Source organism: Neophocaena asiaeorientalis, unplaced genomic scaffold (assembly GCF_003031525.2).
Source record: "Neophocaena asiaeorientalis asiaeorientalis breed wild unplaced genomic scaffold, Neophocaena_asiaeorientalis_V1.1 scaffold148, whole genome shotgun sequence".
Classification (NCBI taxonomy): Eukaryota; Metazoa; Chordata; class Mammalia; order Artiodactyla; family Phocoenidae; genus Neophocaena; species Neophocaena asiaeorientalis.
The window spans coordinates 2,055,298-2,081,124 of NW_020174050.1; the positions used below are offsets into that span (position 1 = coordinate 2,055,298).

General features: G+C 34.4%; 1 protein-coding gene across 8 annotated transcripts in view; it reads right to left on the reverse strand.

Moving 5' to 3' along the window:
• ANKRD17 (ankyrin repeat domain 17) overlaps positions 1–25,827 on the reverse strand; it is a 160,973-nt gene that overhangs the window by 29,934 nt on the left and 105,212 nt on the right. For all 8 annotated transcript variants that reach the window (XM_024754072.1, XM_024754067.1, XM_024754066.1 and 5 more), the window contains 9 exons: positions 22,306–22,417; positions 22,028–22,173; positions 18,583–18,725; positions 17,704–17,917; positions 17,020–17,195; positions 15,772–15,934; positions 13,354–13,449; positions 11,945–12,061; positions 943–1,114 (listed from right to left, as the gene is read on the reverse strand). In XM_024754072.1, coding sequence (XP_024609840.1) covers positions 943–1,114; positions 11,945–12,061; positions 13,354–13,449; positions 15,772–15,934; positions 17,020–17,195; positions 17,704–17,917; positions 18,583–18,725; positions 22,028–22,173; positions 22,306–22,417 — 1,339 coding nt within the window. The remainder of the gene's footprint in view (positions 1–942; positions 1,115–11,944; positions 12,062–13,353; positions 13,450–15,771; positions 15,935–17,019; positions 17,196–17,703; positions 17,918–18,582; positions 18,726–22,027; positions 22,174–22,305; positions 22,418–25,827) is intronic.

Sequence of the window (25,827 nt, forward strand, 5' to 3'; positions counted from 1 at the left end):
ACAGTAGGCAGTTACAAAAAATATGTCGGGGACATATTTGCTTTGGGAAATATGAATATGTACCGTATATTACATATTATTACATAATTATTAAATTTCTTAAGTGTAATAATGTTATTGTGGTTATGTAAAATAATGTTCTTTTTCTGGGAAACACTGCTCAAGTATTTAGGGGTAATTTCGTATGATGTGTACAACATATATAAGACTATTCAAAAAAGAGAGAGGAAAAAAGATAAACAAATGTGCCAAAATGTTATATGAATCTAGGTGACTTACAGGCGTTCATTATACTAATCCTTAAACTTTTCTGTAGTTTGAAATTTTTCAAAATAAAAGGCTGGAGGAGGGGGAAATTAACACACACACACAGCATAAATATTTGGTGGTTTAATGACAATGGTTCTTTCTAACAATACCCTCATCTCAAATAATTTTTTATTTAGAACCAAGTTAAAAATAATTCCCTCATTTAAGAAAAATCTGAATATGGTCTTGGCTGTAGATGAAATTACTGTTAATTTTTTAAGGTATTATAAATGGTATTGCAATTATGTAAGCAAATGTCATTCCTTGGATGTGTGCTGCTGTTTTATAGGTGCAATGTCAGATGTCTGCAATTTACTTTCAGATGGCTTAGGAAAAAACTATGTATGTATATTTAGAGAAAAAGATAAAGCAAATATAGTAAAATGTTTATTTTTAAATTAGGTGAAGGGTATTTCAGGTGTTTGTTTCATTATTCTTTCAACTTGTGTGTAGGTTTGAAATTCTTTATAATAAAAAGCTGGGAAGAAGTCAAAAAATGAAAATAGCATATGAATACTTTAGGCCTTAATAACGTAGAGATCTTTTTTCACCTTAAGTTACTGATATTTAAGGAAATATAATTTTGAGTAGAATATATTACATGAAACAAATTAGATGGTTTAGAGAAAATACCTTCAACTTTATGCTTTTCTTTTTCTTGAGCAGCTTGGAGTTCAAAGTTTTCTTTATTTTTGGCTTCAATCTCTTCTAGTTTTCTTCTTTGTTCTTCTTTTTTCTTTCTTCTCTTCTCCTTTCTCTTTTCTCTTTTTGCAGCCAAAGCCAGCCTCCGGCTTTCTTCCCTTAACTGTTAAAGAATCAATAAAACAGAATTGTAACACTGGAATTTACCTTGGAAAAAAGTTGTCACATAATGTCATTTTATCATTAAGGGTACTGGGATACCATACAATTCAAAGTCATCTTAGTTCAATTAATTGTTTGATCAAGATCATACTCAAATCACTGTAAAGAGAAAATATTTTTAAATGTCAAGGTCAAATTAATGATAAAGACAACCTAATTTCAAAATGGATGAATGATAAAGATATACATAACTTCATAATCACTATGGAAATATAAATTAAAATAACAAGCTACCATGTTTTGTTCATTAATTTGGGAAAATTAAAAAAGATATCAGCTAGCAAAAGTTTGGGAAAATGAATTCTTCCCTACACTGCTGTCAGTATAAACATTAACATTTTTAGAAAGGTAATTTGAAAGCCTCCTATGAAAATTACAAAGTGCTTATCCTAAGAATATATTCTATAAAATGACTACCTCTAGTGGAAAAATATAGGCTCAATACTTTCCATTGCAAAGTTGATTACAATACTAGTAAATGGAAGCTAGGTAAATCCATGGGGTGGGGAGAAGTTAACAAGAGTATACATTCACAGAATACTAGGCAGCCATTAAAAGTTATAAATGTATACCTGGGAAAATGCTCACAATTTACATTTGCTAGGAAAAAAAGGCAAATTGCAAACCAATGATCTCATTTGGTGGCGGGGGGGGCAGTGCTTTATGTGAATCTATCCAGGATACAAATCAAAGGTTTACTAGTGATTACCTCTAGAGCATGGGCTTGGACAAGAAGTAGCAGAAAGATGGTGACTTTCAATTTTACTTTATATAACTGTACATTGTTTCTATTTGTTAAACTGGATACATATTACTTTCACAGTCAAAAAAACTAGGAATAAGTTTTAAAGTCCAATAACATCTCTTAATAAGCTATTTTAACTATTAAATTTTCCTCTTTGGCTCATAAAATGGTAAAATCATCTACAAACTCTTTTGTTTGCATGTTCTCTAAATGACATATTCAAAGTACATATTCCTTGATATAATCTAGCTTTCTATATATTTTATGTATATTTTAAATATGTGTCAAAACAATGATACTTAGTTTATGGAAAATGTCACAATATCCTAACTACTGAAAGCAGCCCTTAAAGACAAACTTATAAGCCAAATCAGACTTACTTTTCTTGAGAAAAAGTCTGACTTTTTAAGTCTCTAGCTTTTGTTAGACACTCCTCCTCCCTTTTGAAATAATCCTTGTTGGGTGCCTAAAAGGTTTTGCCCACCTTGAAAATTTTCACACCCTGGGGCAATGCACCATAATTACATTCTCTTGGGTAAGAGATATGACTTTTGTTTCCGAAAAGGTAAATAATTAAGGAGAATCTATAGAACACCAGATACTTTCTCAAGCATATGGATTTTAGGAAAGAACACAAATGGAAACTGGAGATATAAAAACTGTCTGCATAGTACCTACCCCCTAGAAATTTTTGCTGGTCTTCCAGAAGTACCCAAGTTTCCTCTGAAGACCAGTAAGGGAGCAGCTTTTGACCTTTCCAAAGGACTGAGAAGAAAACAGTAATTGGTGACCTTCACACCCTAGTTCACTACAAGGAAGGAGTACTACCTGATTGGTGAGTTTGAAAGAAGGAACTGAGCGTGTATGACTCAGCTCATTCAGCCTTGCTTTAATGTAGCTAAGCTCCTGTCCTCAGGATCCGTATACTTTCTACATCTCTGCCTGAGCTCCAGTGAGGGAGGCCTGGGGTTGATCTGTTTTGCTGACTTTCAAGAAATAAATAGCTAAGTGTAAAGGGAAGAGAAGGAGTAGAAGGGGGGGTGAAGGGTGTGCCAAAGAAACATTTTCAAAGCAACTGTGGCTACAGATAGATACTAAGCCTCTCCAATTTAGAATCAGGAATAATAAAAACTGATATTTCATCTATATCACATCTGTATGGAAAAAAAGCCAGGAAATAGATTTGGGGGGATAAAAATAACAAGTTTAAGACTTTTGGCTCGGCCAGATGAATTATTAATTTTGCTTGATTTTTAAAATGTGTCCAGTGGTAAGAAATAATTGTGATTGGTATTCAAGAGGGGGAAGAACTTTTAAAAATTGAAAAACTAGGGCTGCCCTGGTGGCGCAGTGGTTTAGAGTCCACCTGCTGATGCAGGGGACACGGGTTTGTGTCCTGGTCTGGGAGGATCCCACATGCCGCGGAGCGGCTGGGCCCGTGAGCCATGGCCGCTGAGCCTGCGTGTCCAGAGCCTGTGCTCCGCAACGGGGAGAGGCCACAACAGTGAGAGGCCCACGTACCGCAAAAAAAAAAAAAGGAAGATCAAATGAGACTTTTAGAAAGGCATATATCTGGCAGAAGAAGACAATCAGGAGAAAGCAGCTTCAACGGGAGAAGAGTTTCATAAAAGAAGGCAAATCAACACTGGTAAGTATCACAAAGTATCAGTAAGGACACAAGTATGAGATGTCTAATCTTATTCTGGATTTGGCAATAAGATGTCATTGGTGACCTCTGCCATAGTTAGTTCACTGAATTAGTGGAGAAGTAAGCAGCAAATGGTCCTGGATGGAGAATTACAAAGAAAAGTAAAAAAAAAAAAAAAAAGGAAAAAAGAAAAGAAGAGTCAACAAGAAAAAAAAAAAAGGAAAAAAGAAAAGTAGAGTCAACAAGACATAGATTATTCCCTTAAAATATTTAGATAAGGAAACAAAATACTAAATTTGTGGTAAGGTTTCATTAGGATAGTTAACTTCATGAAGTTGTAGAAAGAGGGTAGGAGTTAATGAAACAGCAGGCCCTAAAGTATGGGAGTGGTGGTAATAAATGATACAAGATCCGAAGGAGAAAAGATGAAAACAGAGTATTTAAACCATGAGACTCGAGTAAGTCTGGAGGTGCAGGTAAACAGGGTTAGAAATTCAGCCTACATTCTATATTTTCTCACAAGGTACATGCCCTAGACCTCATTTCACTTACCGGGGAGCTGCTACATGTTTGTGAGCATTTGTGGGGGAGGGTAGAGGTTTTGAAGAAAAAAGAGTCAAATTGCAGAATAAATAACCTCATTGTGGAAAAGGAAAGAAAGGGCACTAGGTCCAACTGAGTTTTTCTTTTGTCTGCAGGATCTTAGTTCCCCAACCCAGGCCCCAGCAGTAGCAAAAACACTGAGTCCTAATCACTGGACTGCCAGGGAATTCCCTAACTGGTGATTTCTAATTATAGATTCAGGAAACAAATTGATGTTTGAGAGTTAAGCTTTTTAAGATGAGAATTTAAGGATTCAGGGAAAGGCAGTCCAGACTAAAGAAATACCATGTGCAAATCTGTTTTTTTCTTTTTTTGGCCACACCTCGAGCCACGTGGGATCTTAGCTCCCTGACCAGAGATAGAACCCACATCCCCTGCATTGGAAGTGCGGAGTCTTAACCACTGGACCGCCAGGGAAGTCCTCCATGTACATATTTGGATACAGTTATGTGAATGAGATATGTGAGGAGTAGAGAACCATAGTGAGTGATGAGCCTAGAGAAGACAGGAAGAGCCAAATGTTTTAAATTTCCCATGCAGACAATGAAGACTGAAGGATTTCGAGTAGGGAGTAAAGGCAATCATATCTGTGTATCAGAAACTATGGGAACTGGAAAAGTTACACTGGAATAAAGAAGGATTAAACTGAAGGCAAAAGATGACAGAGGCAAAGGTATTTATTTATAGACAGACTGTTAAGAAGCCTACTGCAATACTTCAGGTGAGAAGTGATAATTTAGGAGAGGATGGAACAGAAGACATAAAGAGACTGCCAAAGCTCAATTAAAGGTCATGATGATGATACTGATACCATTAATATTTAGGGGGTTAATATGTGCCAGATACTGGATTAAGTTAATTTACTACACTAACTTATTTGATGGATATAGAGAATGCGGAGCGAAGATAATTGAGAATCTGAAAACTACATCAAGATTTCAATTATTTCTGAATTCAGTAGTGGTATCAATAACAGAAAAAGAGATCAAGGAGTACAGGGGAAGGGAAGGGCAGGATCCAGCAAAATTTTTTTGATAACTGTACTAAGCATGGTTCTAGTCTCTTAGGACTAAGCAGAAGACAAAATATCCCTGCCCTCATGAAGCTTATGAAGCTTACATTTAGTTGCTGGGGGAGGCACACAGATAGCAAACATAATACATTATACAGTTTTTTAAAAAGGTGTTAAGTACAATGTAAAACAGGAGTACTGGAGCAGAGGAAGAGAAGTATGTATATGGGGACATATAGGGGAACATGAAGGTGAAGTTTAAGTAAACATTTAAAAGATTTGAAGTATAGCAGGCAAAGAGAACAGTCAGTATATAAGCTGTATGTTCAAGTAGGCCTGGAATGTTTAAGTAGGTCAGTCTGGTTGAGAATAATAGAAAATGACTTTCAGAGAACATATCAGGAGACTTCATCACCTAAGGTCCCACGGGGCATTTTAAAGACTTTTTATCTTTTACTCTGAGGGAAATGGCACCGTAGGGTTTTGAGCAAAAGAGTGATTTGATTTAACTGATATAGAGGATCACTGTAAGTGTTAAATAGAGAACAGACTGGAGAGCAATGATGGAATCAGGGAGATCAGTTAAATGACTACTGTGGAAATACAGGTAAAAGATGATATTAATGACTTGAATCAGGGTGAGAAGTGATAAATAGTGACTAGGATCCTTGATATAGTTCTAAGGCAAAGGTAACTAGATTTTCCAACACAATGGAGGACAGAGAGAAATCAAGCATGATATTGATATCTTTAGCCTGAGCAATTACAAGACAGAGTTGTGGGTTTGGAGTGGGCAAAGATCAGGCGTTCACATTTGAACGTAAGTATGAGATGTCTAATTAGGTATCCAAAACGACATGTTGAGTAGCTAGCTAGATATGAGACTGGAATGTAGGGAAGAGGTTTGGGCTAAAGATATAAATTTGGGATCAGCTAGTATATATTTAAAGGTAAGAAGCAGGATGAGATGACCAGTGGATAAAGAAGATCATGTAATAAGCTAAATAACTTGCCAACTAAGAGGAGAGAAGAGGAGGAACTAGAGATACAGAAGGAACATTCAGAAAGATAAGAGAAAAACCAAGAGTGTGTAGTGTAATGAAGGCCAAATAAATAGAGTATGTCAGGTGTTATTAGGCTTAGTAAGATAAGGATAGAGAAGTAATCACTGGAATTAGCTAGTGAGAGTCCCCAAAGACCGTAAAGGCGTAGTTTTGGTGGAGCTGTAGGAGTGAGAGCCTGGTAGGAGTAGATTCAAGACAAAAAACAATTGGAATACCCAAAATAGACAAGTTTTGTTGCAAATGGGAGCAGAAATGGGCTTGTAGCTGAAAATGGGGGGGCGGGGAGGTGCGTGTTGGAAAAATCAGAAGTTTTTTTTAAGATTGGACAAAGAAGCTTATATGATGATGAGGATGATCCAGGAGAGCGGGGAAAATGATATCAAAGAAAAGAAAACTGCCACAACAATGTTTTTTTTTTTTTTTTTTTGTTAGGGGGCCCTCCAGAGGATGATCCAGGAGAGCGGGGAAAATGATATCAAAGAAAAGAAAACTGCCACAACAATGTTTTTTTTTTTTTTTTTGGTATGCAGGCCTCTCATCGCTGCGGCCTCTCCCGTTGCGGAGCACAGGCTCCAGACGCGCAGGCTCAGTGGCCATGGCTCACAGGTGCAGCCGCTCCGCAGCATGTGGGATCTTCCCGGACCGGGGCACGAACCTGTGTCCCCTGCATCGGCAGGCGGACTCTCAACCACTGTGCCACCAGGGAAGCCCCACAACAATGTTTTTGAGTAAGGGATGGCAGACAGAAAATATGATGTAGTTCACAAATGGAGGGATTGGTTACAAGTTTATCTAGTAATTGGTAGGAAATATATGGGTACAGGGCTTGGTGGGTTGGGGAGATGGGGTAGGGGAAGTCTCTGGCAGTTTTCTTCTGGTGCTTCAGTTTTCTTACTGAAGTAGCATGCAAGGTCATCAGAGGTTGAAGGAAGAGAATGTAGCAGAAGTCACAGGATAAAGGAGAAAGAACTAATGGTCTAGAAGAGTGGGAGAGTAAATTAACCTAGGGAAATATATAGTATGACTACTGGGCAGCATTAAAGGGTTCACTTTCACACATTTAAAGTAAAATTAGTCATCAAGGTTGAATGCTTTTTTTCCTTAGACACCTTTAGTTACTAGGCTTCAGTAAAGAAAAAGGAGAAAGAAAAGAGTAAGGCCAGTGAAGGGTGGTATGATAAATGGATCCTACAATTTATTGGCAGACAGAATGTTTTTAGGCTTGCTGGAGGTAGAATTCTAGAGGGAGTAAAGCTGAAAAGACAAGAGGTGATAATCAGAGAATGAAAGGTATGAAACTGAGATTGTGAGGTGGGCATATTAATAGCTTCAGTGGTGGCAAAAAACCCAACTGAAAACATCTATTAGGAATATTTTAAAAATATACCGTACATAGCTCCCTAAAAGATTATGAAAGTTTACAAAGAGAAAAAACAATAAGTGATAAAGTAGAGGGGTAAAACATTAAAAATGCAGACCAATAATACCCACTATGGATTCTAACAGCCCAAAACATAACCTAGTTGTTAATGTCCTAAGAGAACAAGAAATTAACTGCCAGAGTATTCCAGAGTTAGACCAGATGAACTGCTCTAGAGCATGGACTCTTCCATATAGTGTTTGCTGCATAAGGATAAGGGAATCTGGTAAACATAATGAGCAGTATTCTCAGCAGCAATTTTTACAAACCTATTAACCAACATTTTCAAATTAGAAAGGTTGATCAAAGGAGCATTTTTACACAAGTTACCCATGCAGAACATCCAAGTTAAACCAGACAAGACGACTCCAATGATATTTCTCAATCAGAAATGGTGGAGCCAGAATGTACTGAGCCTCAAAAGGCAAAATGGTGTATTTTTCCAGATGTAAATCATACATAAAATATAGTGAACCAAACCCTAACATATCTCAATCTGATAATTTTTCAAATAGAAATAGAAAGGGGCTGGAGTTCAGGAAAGAACAGTCTCGTCCACAGTCTAGAATTCTATCTATGTACCATCCCCATTCAAAACTGTTTATAAAGTATCAGTCCATGAAGAAGAATTTGCAACTAATTAATTTTTGATTAAGAATTAATACTGGAAAATAGGGCTTCCCTGGTGGCGCAGTGGTTGAGAGTCCGCCTGCTAATGCAGGGGACACAGGTTCGTGCCCCGGTCCAGGAGGATCCCACATGCTGCGGAGCAGCTGGGCCTGTGAGCCATGGCTGCTGAGCCTGTGCTCTGCAATGGGAGAGGACCCAACAGTGAGAGGTCCACGTACCGAAAAAAAAAAAAAAAAAAAAAAAACTGGAAAATATGCAATGACATTGAAAGAAATTCCTTTTAAATTGCTTTAAATCTGAGGCTCTGAAAGCATGAACATCTAGGTTAAGAAAGACTGGCAAGAATTCAAGGAAAAAACACTATGTATTGCTGATGGTAGTAGGAAAATATTCTGAAAGTATCAAATTTAAAATACACTGACCTAAGTGAAGAAACTTACTCCATAAAAATAAAAGCACCAAAATATAAAGAAACATGTATAATGATGTTTATTGCAACATTATTTGTAGTGACAAAACTGGAAACAAACCTACTATGGAGTATATTATGCAGTTATAAATCACTATCAGTTGACAATATTCTTCACTTATTGAGAGAGTTGAAAAGCAAGCATTAGAGTAATATGTTCACATGATTCTAATTTTTAAAAAGTACAGTTTTCATATACATGGATATTTATTTGTTCAACAAATGTTTACTAACATGCCAGGCACCATTTTGTAGTTCATACAATCTACTAGTAGAGAGAGACAAACAAGATAACTAAGTAAAATACAGTATTTAGAATATTAGAACAGGAAAATAAAGAAGGGAAGAAGAGTAGGAAGAATGTGAAAGGGAGACTAAAATATGAGGCAAGTGAAGTGACATTCAAGGCAGAAGGCATAGCAAGAGCAAAAAGGATGGTCATTATGGATAGAGCAAAGTGACCAAGAGAAAGTAGTAAAATAAGATCAGACAGGAGTAAGAAGTGGTGTGAGTGGGCAGAACATGTAAGGTCTTAAAAGGTTTTAAAGGTCAGAAGTGAGGACTTTTAGTTAATTACCATACCAGGTTTTGAACTTCAGTTACCTTACAATGATGGCGTATGCTTTTCTTTTAGTTATCTTTGCATAGTTCACAGTTTAAACTGAACACATTATTGTAATAAAGAAAAAAGAAAATAAATCATTGAAGTTGACTGAGAATACACATGCACAATAGGACATTCCTAAAAGCTGCTTCTTGACTTTGATCCACAGGTATGCAGTAAATCTCTAAATGTATTTCATGTAACGTATAAACAAAGGTATGAAACAATTAAAGATTTTATTTAAAAACAGATATCTATGTCTCAGCTATAGAAAGGATGTCTTCTAAGATTTATAAAAATGCAAAAAGAAACAATATTATGAAATAAATTAGTGATTCTAACATCTAAAAATGAGAGAGCAATGCAAAAACAGGATATTATAGTATTATAAGAAGAAAGCACTAAAATGTAGGTTGACTTCAATTAAGGGAGGAGAGGAAAGCAGGGAATTTAGAATTTAAAAAAGTGGATTTAAATCTTAGCCTAGCTTCGGCAAGTTACTTAACTTCCCATAGATTCAGTTTCTCCATTTGTAATATGAGGGTAATAATATTTCTTACAGAGAAGACTCAAATAATACATATTCTGTCATACAACTTGGCCCTATTATATTGCCTGGTATTTAGTGAACATTAAATAAATATTTGATGAAACTGAATATTAAAAATAGGTAAAGTATAGTTACAATAATTATAACCATATCTGTTCTCAATGTGTTCAATTAAAACTTCAAAGTGGCCAAGAAAGCTAATTTTCATTTGATCAGAATCTAAACTAGAAAGTTTTTAATATGAAGAACCTCTGGGGCTTCCCTGGTGGCGCAGTGGTTGAGAGTCCGCCTGCCGATGCAGGGGACACTGGTTCGTGCCCCGGTCTGGGAAGATCCCACATGCCACGGAGCGGCTGGGCCCGTGAGCCATGGTCGCTGAGCCTGCGTGTCCGGAGCCTGTGCTCCGCAATGGGAGAGGCCACAACAGTGAGAGGCCTGCGTACCGCAAAAAAAAAAAAAAAAAGAAAAAACAAAAAGAAGAACCTCTGATTTTAAATATATTTTTCAGAATACTATATTTTCACATTGACTTTAGAACAAAATGTTTAAAATAATTCATACTTTCTTTATGTGAGATGAAATATATAGCTTAACAAAGTCAGTAAGTCTAATTAAAAAGAATGGACCTGACTCAAATGAAAAATGTTATATATACAATTGACCTGTGAACAACACTGTGCAGGCCCACTTTATGTGGATTCTTTAAAATGAATAAGTACTACAGTACTACATAATGGTTGGTTGAAATCCATGAAACTGCAGATATGGAGGGCCCAAGTGTAAAGTTACATTGCTTTTCAACTGCATGGCGGGGGGGGTGCCCCAGCCCCCACTATCACTACATATCCTTTATAAATCTAAAAAGTATATGTTAAATTTCATAGCATTTTTAACCTTTTTTAAAAAGATGAAATATGGCAGAATATATATTCCATAATATTCAATACCAACCAATTCTTTTCCTACTATTACATTATAGAGTACAGTTATTGATAGGAACAGAGAGTAAAGAAGCAGCTATGGGACTGCCCAAACTGTACATTGTTTGGAGTGTTTTACTCCCCATGGGAATAAATGGGAATTATACTGTAGTGTGCCTGAAAGAGAAAAATACAAGAGAAATCATCCATTTAAAAAGGTACGCATTAAAGGGCAGGAAAGGAGTAACGAGGAATAAAGACACAGACGTAGAGAATGGACTTGAGGACACGGGGAGGGGGAAAGGTAAGCTGGGACGAAGTGAGAGAGTAGCATGGACTTATATATACTAACAAATGTAAAATAGATAGCTAGTGGGAAGCAGCCGCATGGCACAGGGAGATCAGCTCCGTTGCTTTGTGACCACCTAGAGGGGTGGGATAGGGAGGGTGGGAGGGAGGGAAATGCAAGAGGGAGGGGATATGGGGATATATGTATATGTATAGCTGATTCACTTTGTTATAAAGCAGAAACTAACACACTATTGTAAAACAATTCTACTCTAATAAAGATGTTAAAAAAATAATAGATATACAATAAATTTCATGCATTTAAATCGTACAATTTTATAAAAATAAAATAAAATAAAAAGGTACGCATTAAACATTCCATCAACTGGTCATATTTCACTAGTTGGTCATGGCTTGGTAGTGTATGCCTTCCTAGTGTATTTGGTACTTCTGATAAATCCGTTGGCAACAAATTACAAGGTCTAGGATCAATGAAGTACAGAGTTGGATGGGGATTAACAGAACATTAGTTGAAATAATTGAGCATTAGAGGCTAGGTTCCCTGACTTGCAGATCAATGCAATTCCTACAATAACATTTTGTTAATTCGATTATAAAGAAAACTATTTTAACGATATAATGATGTTTAAAATACTCATAATCCTCTCCACTATTTGAGCCAAACTTGGAGAGAAAAATCATGTACATAATTTAAAGCAAAACCAAACCAAAACAAAAAAACACAGATTACAAATTAGGAGGAAGAGAAGCTGAAAGGAAAAAAGTAGGTATTTTTCATATGTAAAGGTTACCATTACCTTTTCCAAGTCTAACTCCTCTAATAAAATGCTGGCATTTTTGTTTGCTTCAGCAGCCTGTCTATCTTTGGCTTGTACTATTGACTCCATACAAAGGTGGCACTTCTTCAGCATCTCCTAAAATGAAAAATTAAGATGTTTCCAGACTCAAAAAATTAACATTTAGAGAGATTCCTGAAAACATGAAAATATTAATTAAGGTACTTGAATGAACATAAGCAATAAAGATCAGTAGTAGGGCAGAAAAAGAATGCAAATAAAAACATAATTTAAATGGTATATTTTAAAAAATACATTAGCAAAGAGCCTCTATTGTTCTTCAAAATAATATCCATTTGACTAGTACTAAAATTATTTACTCCTGTTATTTAAATATAAGAAATCATACTGTAAATAGAGCTGCAATAATCTGTCAGTTGGTTAATGGGCTAAAGGAAAAGGTCAACGTCAACAAAAAAAAATGGGTTTAAAACAATTTAAAATACTTATTTGGCAAGAACTGTTCTCAAATATTTAAGCTTTGTTGCTATAACTTCTTGTGCTGAAATCATTCATAAAAAGCACGTATTTATAGACATGTCAGTGATTTCATTCTTAGAACATACACTTTTTGACAGGAAAGGGATATTTCCCTGTTAAGACAAAAGCTTTATTTTTAATCTCTGCCCCCCTTCCATAAGGGGTATCTAGGAACATTAATTGTCATAAATGAATCTAGAGGCAGGGAAGACAGTGGATTAGCTATGTTAAGTAAAACTTATGGGAAAAAGCTGTTCACTATCATGTGATAACTGCTGAGAAAATGAAAGGCATTTTTAGATTTTCAGAGGCATGTCTTAGGATTTTATTCAAATATTTTGATATCAATTAGAATTCTAAAGGGATTTATTTTATTTTCCTTACTTTCCCTGCAAAAATCCTAGCAAATTCATTCTTAAACTGACAATTACTCCAACTTTTATATTATTTTGAACATGTTAAGAGTTTTCTTGACCATAATTAAAAGTACTGTGTTAATTTTTGTTTAGGCATAAAAAAAATCCACTGACTTGTTCCTCTCAGAAGAGATATCTGTCTGAATAGATTACAGCACTAATGAATAGTAACAATAATTTGCTTTAGATTGTTTAGTATTTACATTAAAATTAAATTAGCTTAAGTACTATTTAAAAAGATAAAGTAATTCTAAAACAGAAAATGTTTTATTACTTCATGAAGTAAATCATCTGAAGAGATTCTTAAATATCATACTTCATTCCCAAATCCTAGATAAACGAAAAGTGCTATGTACCACACATTATTGTTCAAACTAAGACTTTTTTTATCTTAGTGTGGAATATACATATGTATGAAAAGCCAAATGGGATCCCAAGCTCATATAATGGGGATGAATTTAATCAGTATATTACCTTATCAGTGATCGTTGCTATGTATCTCATACATTCAGAATCTGATGGAAACTGATTGACTTCTTTGACTAAGTAGCGCACCACCTTCACATGACCCTAAAAAATAGATATCAGTGTCAGACTGAAAACAGACTCTATCAGGATTCAGTAAATCTAGTCTGTCTTAACTAAGATTCCATTAACATTAGTGTCACAAAATAAAGACTTAAATTGGGTATTATTCGCACTTTAAATGAAAAAGAGACAGGCTTCGGTTCTAATAAGTTAGATAAATCTACATTGTTCATTTTCATCCTACCCTCCAAAAAAAAAAAATACAGAATAACCTGACCTAAAATTCTAAACCATTCTGAAGTTAAAAAAACAATAAAGTCAGTATGAAGAAATGCAGGATATGTGTGAAAGAAAAGAAAAACCTCATCTTTTTTTCCTAGCTAATTCATTAGAACTGAGTATCGTGTTTCAATTTTAAGCATTAAAAGAGTAGAAATAACAATTTTGTTCTTTCTTTGAGATAAAAACTGAATGCATAGCACTATACTAGGTAGTGCAAAAGAAATAACAACACTTTCCTAAAGCTTGAGCAATGATTATATTATTCACTGTAACACAGTTCACTAAGTTCAAGATCTTTAGACCAGCCTTCAAGAGGCTCTCTACTTTCTCTAATCCACACTATTACTGACACAACACATATAAACGGATGAATAAACATCTGTTTATATTTAGTACATTTCCTCTATTGCATTTATTTCTTCCTTCTCATCTGCATCCTTTTGAACTATCCCTATCTTTTAATGAATAGCTTAAATGCCATTTGCACCTTTCCTTGATATCTCACCAACACTTCTATAGTATTTAAACTATTTATATGGGACAATTCATACAGTTACCTGACTTTGTGTGTGGATCCCTGATTATTACATTTTGTACAAAAAGCAACAGTTGGAATCTGTACAATGTAATATGCCTACAATTACAGTTGTACATGGTAGGTACTAAGAAAAATAATGGAATGAATACAAAGGGTATAAAAGATAAGTGCCTTTCTTAAGGAGCTAAGTCTATTTGGAAAGATGAGATATATGCATGTTAGATGTTAAGGTAATAACAATATATATTTGTCAAAATAAATGATAAAGATAATAATGAATTGTAGAATTTCTACAACCTTTAAGAGATCAGATATCTCAATGTGAACTCAAATGGAATGGGAAGAGTTTCTATAGAAGGGGAGATTTACACTATACCCAAAGAATGAGTAATTTTGGAAGAATGAGGAAGGACATGGGCATTCCCAAGATGAGAACAAAGGTGCTATGAGAGACAATGACAAAAGACCAAGCAAGGAGAAGACTCCACATTAGGGACTCAATGGGAGATGAGTTCTAAAAGCACTAGATTGGGCTTTGAATAACAAACTAAGATTGGATTTCAAAGGATTACAGAGACTGGGGAGACATGAAAAGGTACTTGAAGAGGATACTAACATAGTGAAATGGTTTGGATGATAAACTTGATATGCTAGCTTGCTTGGAGAAGAGGTAGGTAGCCACTGAGAATAAGTTTGATTAGCAAGGAAAAAAAAATTCAGAGAGTCAGTGGGAAGGTAGTCTAGAACACCCAGGGAGGAGGTGGTATAAAGAACAAGAGTCAGAGAGAATAATAAGAAAAAAAGGAAAAGATGATTTTTTTACAATTTATATATTAAAAATTTTCAATACAACAAAGTAACTTGGAGTCTATAAGAGATTTTACCTACGTGAATGACAAAACTCAAAATTATACCTACAGAATGACAAAACTCAAAATTATAATCCCTGGAATAGTAGTCTGGCTTCCCCAATAACAAATCAGACCTGCATTTAAGAGATCAACCAAAACATTAAATCAAATTACTTATACACAGTTCTGTGCTATGCATTACAGAAAGTTTCAATTTCACAAAATTTATTTCTACTTCTGAAGGTTTCAAATACTGGCAGCTGAATTTTCATTTTTCCTTTTTTTCCTAGAAATTAAAGTGAATAATTAAAAATGAAATCAATTTAAGCTAAACTTTTCTCTGCTGTGCTAATACAAGAAAACACTCATTCATAAACAAGTAATTAATTACTCTTAGTTGGATTTATATTTTGTGAAAGATTAAGATTGCAACTAGATTTTGAAAATACTATTCGAACAACTTTTTAAAAGTTTACTTAGCTTTGACATCCAATATGGATACTATTAATGGCTTTTCTGGCATACCTGTATCTACCTTTCAGTGTTGCCATCAGAGTGATTATTTGCTTATTATTTTACTGCTTTCATCACTACTGTTAGATCGTAAAATGAGAGTCTTTAGTGATAATTAAATTATGCACTTCCTAGCCTAAGTGAAAAATATCCAAGTGACTGAGGATGAAAGACTTCTACCTTTCTAAATGCTGCCATAAGAGGAGTTATCTTGCGGTTATCAGCTGCATCCACATCTGCACCTGCTTGCACCAGTAACTGAACCACATCAAGGTGTCCACCATTTGCTGCCAGCCACAATGGAGTGTTCCCCTTCTTGTTACGTACATCAATGTGAGCACCCCTAAATGAATGACACAAATATCACTTTTAAATGAAATGACACAGATAATAATAAAAATCAACTATGAATTTTGTGAAAATATTTTGTAAAGGAAAAAATTGTTTAAAATATATAGGACTAAAATATATTTCTCTATCAGAATTACATTACAAAGAATTTCCAGTCATCAAATTAAAAGCCATTGAATCAAAACTAATGATATATCAATAATTGCTTTTCTTATTTTAAAAATAATGACTCTGTGCATAATTCTGAGCTTAAAATCCTGAGAAAATGTAAAATTTTCTTTAGTGAAAAATGATACATCCTGTTAATATCATAATATATTAAACAGTATCCTAGAGCACAGACAGTATCCTATGAGGTGATTATATCTTTCAGATTATTTGTATTCATGTATTTATATTATATGGCTTCATAAAAGAATGAATCTTAAAATAACATGAAGGTTTAGCACTCAGTGGGCATCATGGTAGATAAGACTCACGGTAAATAACTAGTTGATAGTAGCTACTACTAATTACTACTGTTAGGACACCATGCAAAAGTCTTTCAGACTGTTAAAGTAGGAAATCTAATTTAGCAGACAAGCAACTTTGAAAGACTGGCAAGTAACTCTTAAGTGACTGAAAACAAAAAATATCCTGGACTCTATCTCATATCTTGAACAGTTCCATAACTGTCTCTTAAAAGCCCTAATTACAGAACAAGAAAATCAACAATGAAGCCTTAGATTATTGCCAGACTTACAAGACTTAAGGTGATATCTTTGCAAAACTGTGTGGGAGATGTGAATATGGATGACAATAGCTGGATGTTCAAATAGCTTATTATAGTACTTTAAAAGTGTATACATAGACAAAAAAGGAAGAAAAGAAGTATTTCTAGATTGCACTGAAATATATTAAACAATGCAGCATAGCTCTGGATGGGTGGAAAATAATAGATAGGTTTAAAACATAAAAAAAATACACTGTAGTTTATAGAAGTAATCACATTTGATTTTTTAATAGTTCAATTTGCACAGAGAATAGTAATCACTAGTAATACCATGTTCATATATGAAGGGTATGGTAGCATCATACCTGCCAATGAGAAGCTCACAGAATTTATAATGCCCTTTATCTGCTGCTATGGTTAAAGCTGTATCTCTCGAGGAGGGCACTGGAGGGGCATTAACATCAGCACCTTTATCCAAAAGAACTCGGCCCACCTCTGCATATCCACCAGAGGCAGCTTCCATTAGCGGTGTGAGGCCAGTCTAGGTTTGGTGAAAAATAAAAAACAACAAGTAAGAGACCAGAAAGTACTAAAATATTAAAGAACAACGATCTGGGGGAGCAATACGGTACAGCTATTACAAAATTCACGACTAAATTTCAGCACTGACACTGCTAACCTCTCTCAGTTACAGTGAGGTCTACTGAAAGCAGATGATTCTACCTAATGTCAATTTGTTGGTAAAAATTTTAAGACACATGTACTTGGCATATAACTGGCACTTAATAAATGCTCCCTCTCTTCTCTTTCATAATACTACATAGTTTTCAGCTGATAACCCCAATGTCATTATTACCTATAAAAATCTATTGCTGAGGTATTTCAAGAGTTAATGCTTAACTGAGTCATACAGAATGATTTCTGTTTAAATATATATGTAAGAGATAAATGTTACTACAAAGTACTAGAAGTATAATTAGCATATTGCTAATGTACACCTTAAATGTCAAAGCAATAAACCCATGGGTAAATCTCAGACTTTTTCTTACCTTAGCTCTGTGTTCCACATTTGCTTTTCTATCAAGCAGAAGACTAACCACTTCAGTTCTTCCTTGGAAGCAGGCTAAGGTAAGGGCAGTGTTCCGATTGGTTTCTATTTGAGCATTTATGTCAGAGCCCATGTCTAACAGGAGCTTAACGGCAGCTGTGTGCCCATTCATAGCTGCTAACATCAGAGGAGAAATGCCCAATTTGCTACCAGTTCTGGGGGTGGAAGTATGGGGAGAACAAAGGGAAAAATATATTTTTTATTTTTATTTATTTATTAAAATTTTTTTTTTTTTTTTTTTTTTTTACACGGCATGTGGGATCCTCCCGTACCGGGGCACAAACCCGTGTCCCCTGCATCGGTAGACGGACTCTCAACCACTGCGCCACCAGGGAAGCCCAATATATTTTTTAAATGTCCCAGAAAAACTAGATGATAATACAGAATTCTATCTTAGGATTTAAGATTCTTTATTCTGCAGAATTATTTAAAATAATCATTCTTCTCAGCCCTACTAAATCTTTGAGATATTACCAAGACTACACTACAAATCTTTTACTACCCAGAACTAGAATAATTTCTGTATCTCATTCAACATAATGACTTGGGCTGAAAGTGATAAATTATTAAGTCATTATTAAAATGAACTTTCCATTCTAAAGTATATACTTGCTTGCTAATAAAAACATAAGACAGATGTGTTTACATTTATCATAAGAAATAAAGTGATAATTTTTTCAAGTTCTATGTCACCAATTTTAAACACTTAAATTCTAAATTTGTAATGAAGGCATTTCCTAAATATGGCATTAAAAAGTGTGCTACAAATATCTTTAACATGACACTCTTAAGGGACTTGGAGAGAGAGAATAAAACTTGCCTAGAATTAATCTCAGCTCCTGCATTTAGTAATATTTTGATAATGTTCACATAGCCACCAGAAGCAGCCAGGCTTAGAGGTGTGTAATCAGAAACATTCCTGTGCTCTTTATTTGCCCCTCGAGCTAACAATAGCTCCACCACCTGGAAAAAGAAAAGGAAAAAATGTGTTTTCTTCTTATGGTGAGACAACTTGCAAGGTGTATATTTCTGATTTCTCTTTTTTTCTGCTTTATTGTAGAACAAAAGAAGGGGAAAGTCATTCATCCTTTGCACAAAATCAGTCTCAAATGAAAGCAAAAGGTCTTAGAGGCCGATAAAGGAATCGTTTCTCAAGTAAAATCCATTTTGGAATCTGTTGAAATGGCACAGTGTTTTCATTGAAAGATCTTGACCTCATGTGTTCTTGTGCAATGCTGTTTTGGAAATTAGTATTTCTGTATTATTCCACCACACAGTGGTAAAATAGAATAAGATTTTTTCATTTATACATGTAAATGTCCTTAAAATATTTTTTAAACTTAAAATCAAAAACTAAATGTTAAAAACATTTTTGGAATAAAGCTAACACTTATCTTCCCCCAACATTTTACCATAAAAATTTTTAAGCACACAGAAAAGTTGAAAAAAATTTACATACAATCATCACCTAGATTCTACCATTAACATTCTCCTCTACCTACTTTATCACATTTATTCGTCTGTCCATCATTTTTTGATGCATTTCATTTCTAAGTAAATTGTAGACACCTGCAATTTCCCTTAAACACATCAGCATGTGTCCCATGCACTAAACTCTTATTTGCTTTTAGGCTTTTTAGGTTTTTTTTAGGTGAAATTTGTAACTTTCAATAAATGCACAAAACTTAAGTGTATATTCACTGAGTATCGAGAAACGCATAAACCTAATTTGTATCGAGAAACGCATAAACCTAATTTAAATCTGTTATTTACTCATGTTCTTTCTCAGTCAATTCTAGCCAAAGATTAGTTTCATTTACCATAGATCTTCATATAAATGAATCACAGAGTGTTTGAAAGTCAACTGTGTGTATTGCGTAGCATTCCATTATGTGAATGTACTGCTTTATCCCTTCTACTGATAAACATCTCTACTGTTTCTAGTTTTGGGCAATTCTGAATAAAGTTGCTATGAACATTTCTTGTGGAAATATATTTTCATTGCTCATGGGCTCCACCTAGCAGCAGAATTTCTGGGTGCATGTTTAGTTAAGAAATTGCCAAACCTGTTCCTAAAGTGGTTGTACTATTTACACTCTCATCAACAAGGAGTTCTAGTTACTGCACATCCTCAGCAAAATTTGGTATTGTCAATCTTTATAATTTTAGCCATTCTAGTGGATGTGGCTGGTGGTATCCCACTGGGGTCTTAATTTGCATTCCCTGATTGCTGAGAATATTTAGCATTTATTTAAGTGCCATTCATAGATCTTTTGTCTATTATGCCATTTAATGCACAAAACAACTCTTTGACACAGGTACTAGCACCTTATCTTCATTTTACAAATGAGGCATAAGGAAGTTAAGGATTGCTCAAGCTCTTAGCACTTATCCTTGCTCTTACTGTCAATAATATATCTAACTGGGAAATAAATAAATGTTAATGAACAGTGCTTTGCCTTAGTACCAGCTAAAACTTTACTCGTTTGAATAAAGCTATGACCAATTTTATTTTATTTTGTCTTTTGGGTTTTTTTAAGTTCACATTCATAAGCATTTTCTTTTTTAAATTTCATTAAAAAAATTTTTTTAATTGAAGTGTAATTGATTTACAAAGTTGTGTTAGTTTCAGGTGTACAGCAAAGTGATTCAATTATACATACATATACATACTTTTTTTTGCCAGATTCTTTTTCCTTAGAGGTTACTATAAAATATTGAGTATAGTTCCCTGTGCTATACAGTAGGTCCTTGTTGGTCATCTATTCCATACGCAGCAGTGTGTATATGTTAATCCCAAACTCCTAATTTATCCCTCCCCCACTCCTTTCTCCTTTGGTAACCATAAATTTGTTTTCTGTGTCTGTGGGTCTATTTCTGTTTTGTATATAAGTTCATTTGTATTTTTTTTTAAGATTCCATGTATAAGCGATATGATTCTTATCTTTCTCTGAAGCTATGACTAATTTTAGATGACTTTCTATCACATTTTTGCTTTTAGAGCCAGTAAGACTAACTGGCTTATGTAACAACATCATAAAAACAAGCCCCCAAACTGGCATTAGGCTATTTTATTTTACAAAGAGTCCCTTAAGCAATTAAGTAGAAAACCCTAATCAAATTTCTAAAGTTTTCTTAATTCCTTTATGCAAAGATAAGTGACCCTAGTTATCTCTCAGAGGGAATGGTCTATTCCCCAAAAGTAATAAACATTCAATATAAAAGAATTATTTTGTGATTTTATAGTAAAATGACTTTCTAATATTTTATTAATTACTTCAAAATACTTTACTGTTCTAATGACACCAAATAAAAGCAAGAGTGTTATAGGCAAAATTATTACCCTAAAAGACTTCTATAATTATTATTACTTCATCTGTTACATTTTAGTAAGAATACATAAAGATTACAATAGGCTATAGGCTTTAACATTGCTTTGAAAGGAAGAAAATCAATTGATTTCTTTTTGATTCAATATTGAAAAATGTTATGAGACAAGTATGATTTCAAACCACACAGTGATTGAAAATTTCAGTTAAGTCAAAATTTTACTTTCATTATATATCAAAAACAGAACATTTACATTTCTGACTGATAGAATCACCTCCACTGTGGAATACAGAAAATAATTAGAATGGTGAAATAAAAAAGAAAAAGATTTTTAAGCTGAGGGTAGGAAACTCACCTGGAACGACCTAGAGTGCTTCCTAAATATAAGATTCAACAACTCCCTAATTGAGAAGTTACCAATCCATAGAGACAGCACGACTGGTGAATAGAATTGGATTTAAAAAAGTGATTTAAAATGAGGTTATCCAACTAATTATTAAATGCCAGAAGAATGAGGTTATCCAACTGATTATTAAATGTCCGAAGAAGACACACAATTGAGCAAACAGAGGCTGAGCTTAAGTACCTTTCACACTAAGTACTCTGGGAGAGGAAAAGATGAGTGAATATAAGCCCCACTTATCAGGAGCTTGCTGATTTGATTTGGGATGTCTCAATCATTCTCTTAGCCTGAATGCAATATAGAGGGATTCCTATGGCAGTTCGTACTTTTAGATGAGTAGGATAATAAACAATGTATGATTTTTCTGGCAAGACAGTTTATAACACTAATTCTTATCCTTTTGCTAAAAGATTATAGTCTCAGTTACTGTGATAAATCTTAATGTCTGTCCACTGTTACCACAAAGTCATATAAATTAAAGTGCACATCTGTTAAACAGAGAGAAAAAAAAAATTACTCTTGGGGACAATACCTCCTGTCTTCCCCCAGAACAAGCCAAAGATAGCGGTGTGTCCTTGGTTCTTTCTGACTGGGCTTCAATGTCTGCACCATTGTCCAGCAATATTTCCACAACACCAACATGACCAGCTGTAGCAGCCAAGATGAGCGGAGTAAAACCTGAAGTAAAATAAAGATCTTCTTAGCTAAGCAAAGAAACAGTGCTGTTGTCCATCAAAATAGGGCTACAAGTAGTATTTCGTCACAGAACACAAATAATTCAGAAGAAAAGTTAACAAAAGTAGGCCTTACCTTTCTTGTCTCTGTGCTCAATACTAGCTCCTCTCTCTAGCAACGTCTGTACCAGTTCCTCATGACCACCAGCACAGGCAAGCGTTAGTGCCGTGTCATGATTACTCTCAGTCTGTAAAAAATTGTTGATTAGCTCATTAGACAATTAAAAATGTTAACATCAATTACATAATATGTACATATACCAAATACACACACACACACACACACACACACACACACACACATATATACCATTCTACTATATCAAACATTTGGATAGTAACCTCTTTTTTTTCCCCCACAAATGGTCAACTTGTGATTTTTTTACACTACAAATAATACTTGAACTTTATGGGCAATTCTTAAAGCAAGCAAGAAGAAAAAAAACATATGATTTTCAACCATATGCTATTTTCAACTACATGTTTTAAGAAATACTACTGTGGACTCACTTTCCCTTCTACCCATAAATGGAGTAGCATAGACAAGATTTATCTTCCCATCCCAAACGACAAAAAAAGACAAACTATTTGAAATGATGTTAGTTAGACAGGCAACACATGACAGTGATCACTGAGGACAGAAATGATTAACTTATTGTATAGCCTGGAGAGTTTCCAGGCTAAAGTGCAGGAAGAGGGTACCCAAACAGAGCCTGGCATTCTCCCTGCGTTGAAAAGAGAGTTTGGAGAAGTGAAGGTGGCTAGAATTCATGGGGTAGGCTACTGGAGAGGAAGGCACTACATACAGAGGGTACTCCAGAGATCTGCAGAGGGCTCCCCTTGAGTCTTCAGCTGAGCTCTGATCAACACATGTGCATAAGAAAAATTACTGGAGGCCAGGGAAAGACTACCAGAAGGGACTGAACAACACCTAGAGCTTACACAGAACTGGGAATAGTTTGGTTCCCACAGCCAGAGCAGAAAGACCCTCAAAACACACAGAATATCAAGAAAAATCCTCAGCCATTAGGCCAAATTAGCTACTTTGGACCCATCTAACAAAGCTGAAAAACAAGTCTTGAAATGAAAACATTATTTCCAAGTAACTTAACTGCATTCGAGGAACAAAGCCCCTAAAAATTTAAAGGAACAAAAAAATATAATATACAATGCATTTTGAAAGACAAACACAATTATAATTGAGACATGACACTGTTTATATACAGTTTACTTCTGACTTATGCCAGTGATAGTGACCAATAATAGATTTAACCAGTGGTCACACTCTATCATAGTATGTGGCTACCAGAAAACATAATTTGAGTCTTGCATTATTTTTTTATTGTATAGCTCTGTCTAAGCCATCTTCCTGCTTTTACATGTTCACCTCTATTACAGCATTTATCCCCAGTCTTCCTTATGTTAATATTACTTATGTGTCTATCACCCTCAGGGGACTATAAATTCCTGGAAGGTAATAAACATGTCTTATTTATGTTTGCATTCTCTACCTATTAGTGATGTCTTACCTAGGAAACAATAAAAGATAGTTAAGTTGAATGAATGACAGTAGCTGTAAGGGTCATAGAATAAAAGCTATCACTAATAAAACAAAGGATTACATAAATGAAATATACATTTACTGTGTTATATAATATTATATTTATTTCAGGTTTATAAGGAAGGAATCTGATTTCAGAGAAAAGGAGACAAAGGTCAGAGAAATAACCTTCCGATGGTCACACATGCTAACAATGGGTAAAGACTGGTGTAAAAAAACCCAAGAAGATCATCGATAACAAAATGCTGCTTACCCTCTTACATCAGAGAGCAGCCCTAAGGCACAGCTGACTGAGGTGAACAGAATGCTAAGTCTATCTGTATTATGTGTTCTCTATGTTAGTATAGACAATCAGTAGAAGAGTAATCTTTATTACAAAGAGTCAACTTTATGATAAAGTTTATGAGGTTTCTAGAAGTCTTCTAGGGGTTAAAGAGTAATTCAGGAAACTGGTGCCAATCATAATAGAGAATGAAGAGACAAACAAAATTTGGAAAAGGTAAGCATGGAAAATTTCAGAGGATCAGTAAAAATTGGGTTTTTTTTCCACATTATAAAACATCAATTCAATTGACTTATTAAGCACCTTTTATATTCAAAGTACTCTGCTAGATACTCTAGCGCTGACAAAGATAAGTAAATACAGTCTCTGCTCATTAGGAGTTTACAGGTTACTGTACAGGGCAAATTTAGGTTGAAACTAAGAGAGAAATAAATATGAACAATGTGAGAGTTGAAGGAAAAGATATTTAAAGCTGAAGAAGAGGGGGAGGTTAGTCAAATTCCCTGGGCAACTTAAAAGTAGGTAACTTCACTATATTTCTGCATTAAGGTGAAATTAAAGCAATTTACAACAATCTTTTTAAGACAATAATGAAAGAATTTAAAGATTCTGAAGTGAGACTTTCACCGCTCCCCCAAATATATACTACACATTCCCAAAATGGTAAGAAATATCCTGATTTGCAATATATCAAGAAACAATTTAACTGAAGTAGGAGTTTGGGTTAAAATTAACTACTGATAAGATGCAGGTAGTTTTGAATTAAAGAAAACAGGTGTTTTGAATATTTCTAATCAAGGAAGTGAAATGTAGGTGAAGACTTTCTAGAAGGCAAAGTAACACTAAAGTTATGTTACTATACTGGTTACCAAGTCACATTCTTGGTCATATATCTAAGAGAAACCTGGAAAGGAAAAAGATGCCCAGAGCTTTGTTAAGAGCTTTCCAGGTTTATATTCTAAAGAAAATTTCCATTTAGCTCACAATATCATAAAATATACCATTCTGTATCATAACATGTTATGATGATTCAGGCTTATAAAAAATGATAAAATTATATTCAATGTAAAAATATTCTGTAAATTACCAGCATGACTATTCAATTTTACAAGATAAAAAAACAAGCAAGAATCATAAGACAAATGAAATAGTAAAGGAAAAGGCAGCTTTTAATGAGCTAGAATATAAGTGAAAAAAAAATCTGAACTATAAAAAAGTGTATCTATTCATTTCATTTAAAGTAATTAAATAAATTACTTTGAAAACTATTAGGATTTAAAGGGCTGAATATTTTTTAGACCTCCATAGTCCCAAATATCTCATTCTCTAACCACGTTAGGGGTCATGTGTAAGATTAAAAAGGATGACACTTTAGGGCATTCAATAAATGAGAAAAATCAGTAAGACAGTACATAACCTATTTAAAACACTTCATATAAACAAGTCGAATGCATGCATTTTAAAGTAGAATGCTTTAATGGCAGAGTATTTCATATTACTATTATGAGTTAAATGAGTTTTTTCCTGGGCTCCTTAGTTTCTCATTAAATCGTGGTGAAACTGTTTTCCATGTTGCAAAAACAGAAGAAAAGAGAAATACCAATGACATTTATACCATTAAAGGTAAAACATAATTTTACATACTCTACAATTTCAGTCTTGATATGTAGGTTAAATTTAACATCTACCTCTTTAAAAGATAATGGATACATTTTAATTATTAAAAACAGGAAAAAAAGGCAAAATTACATGAG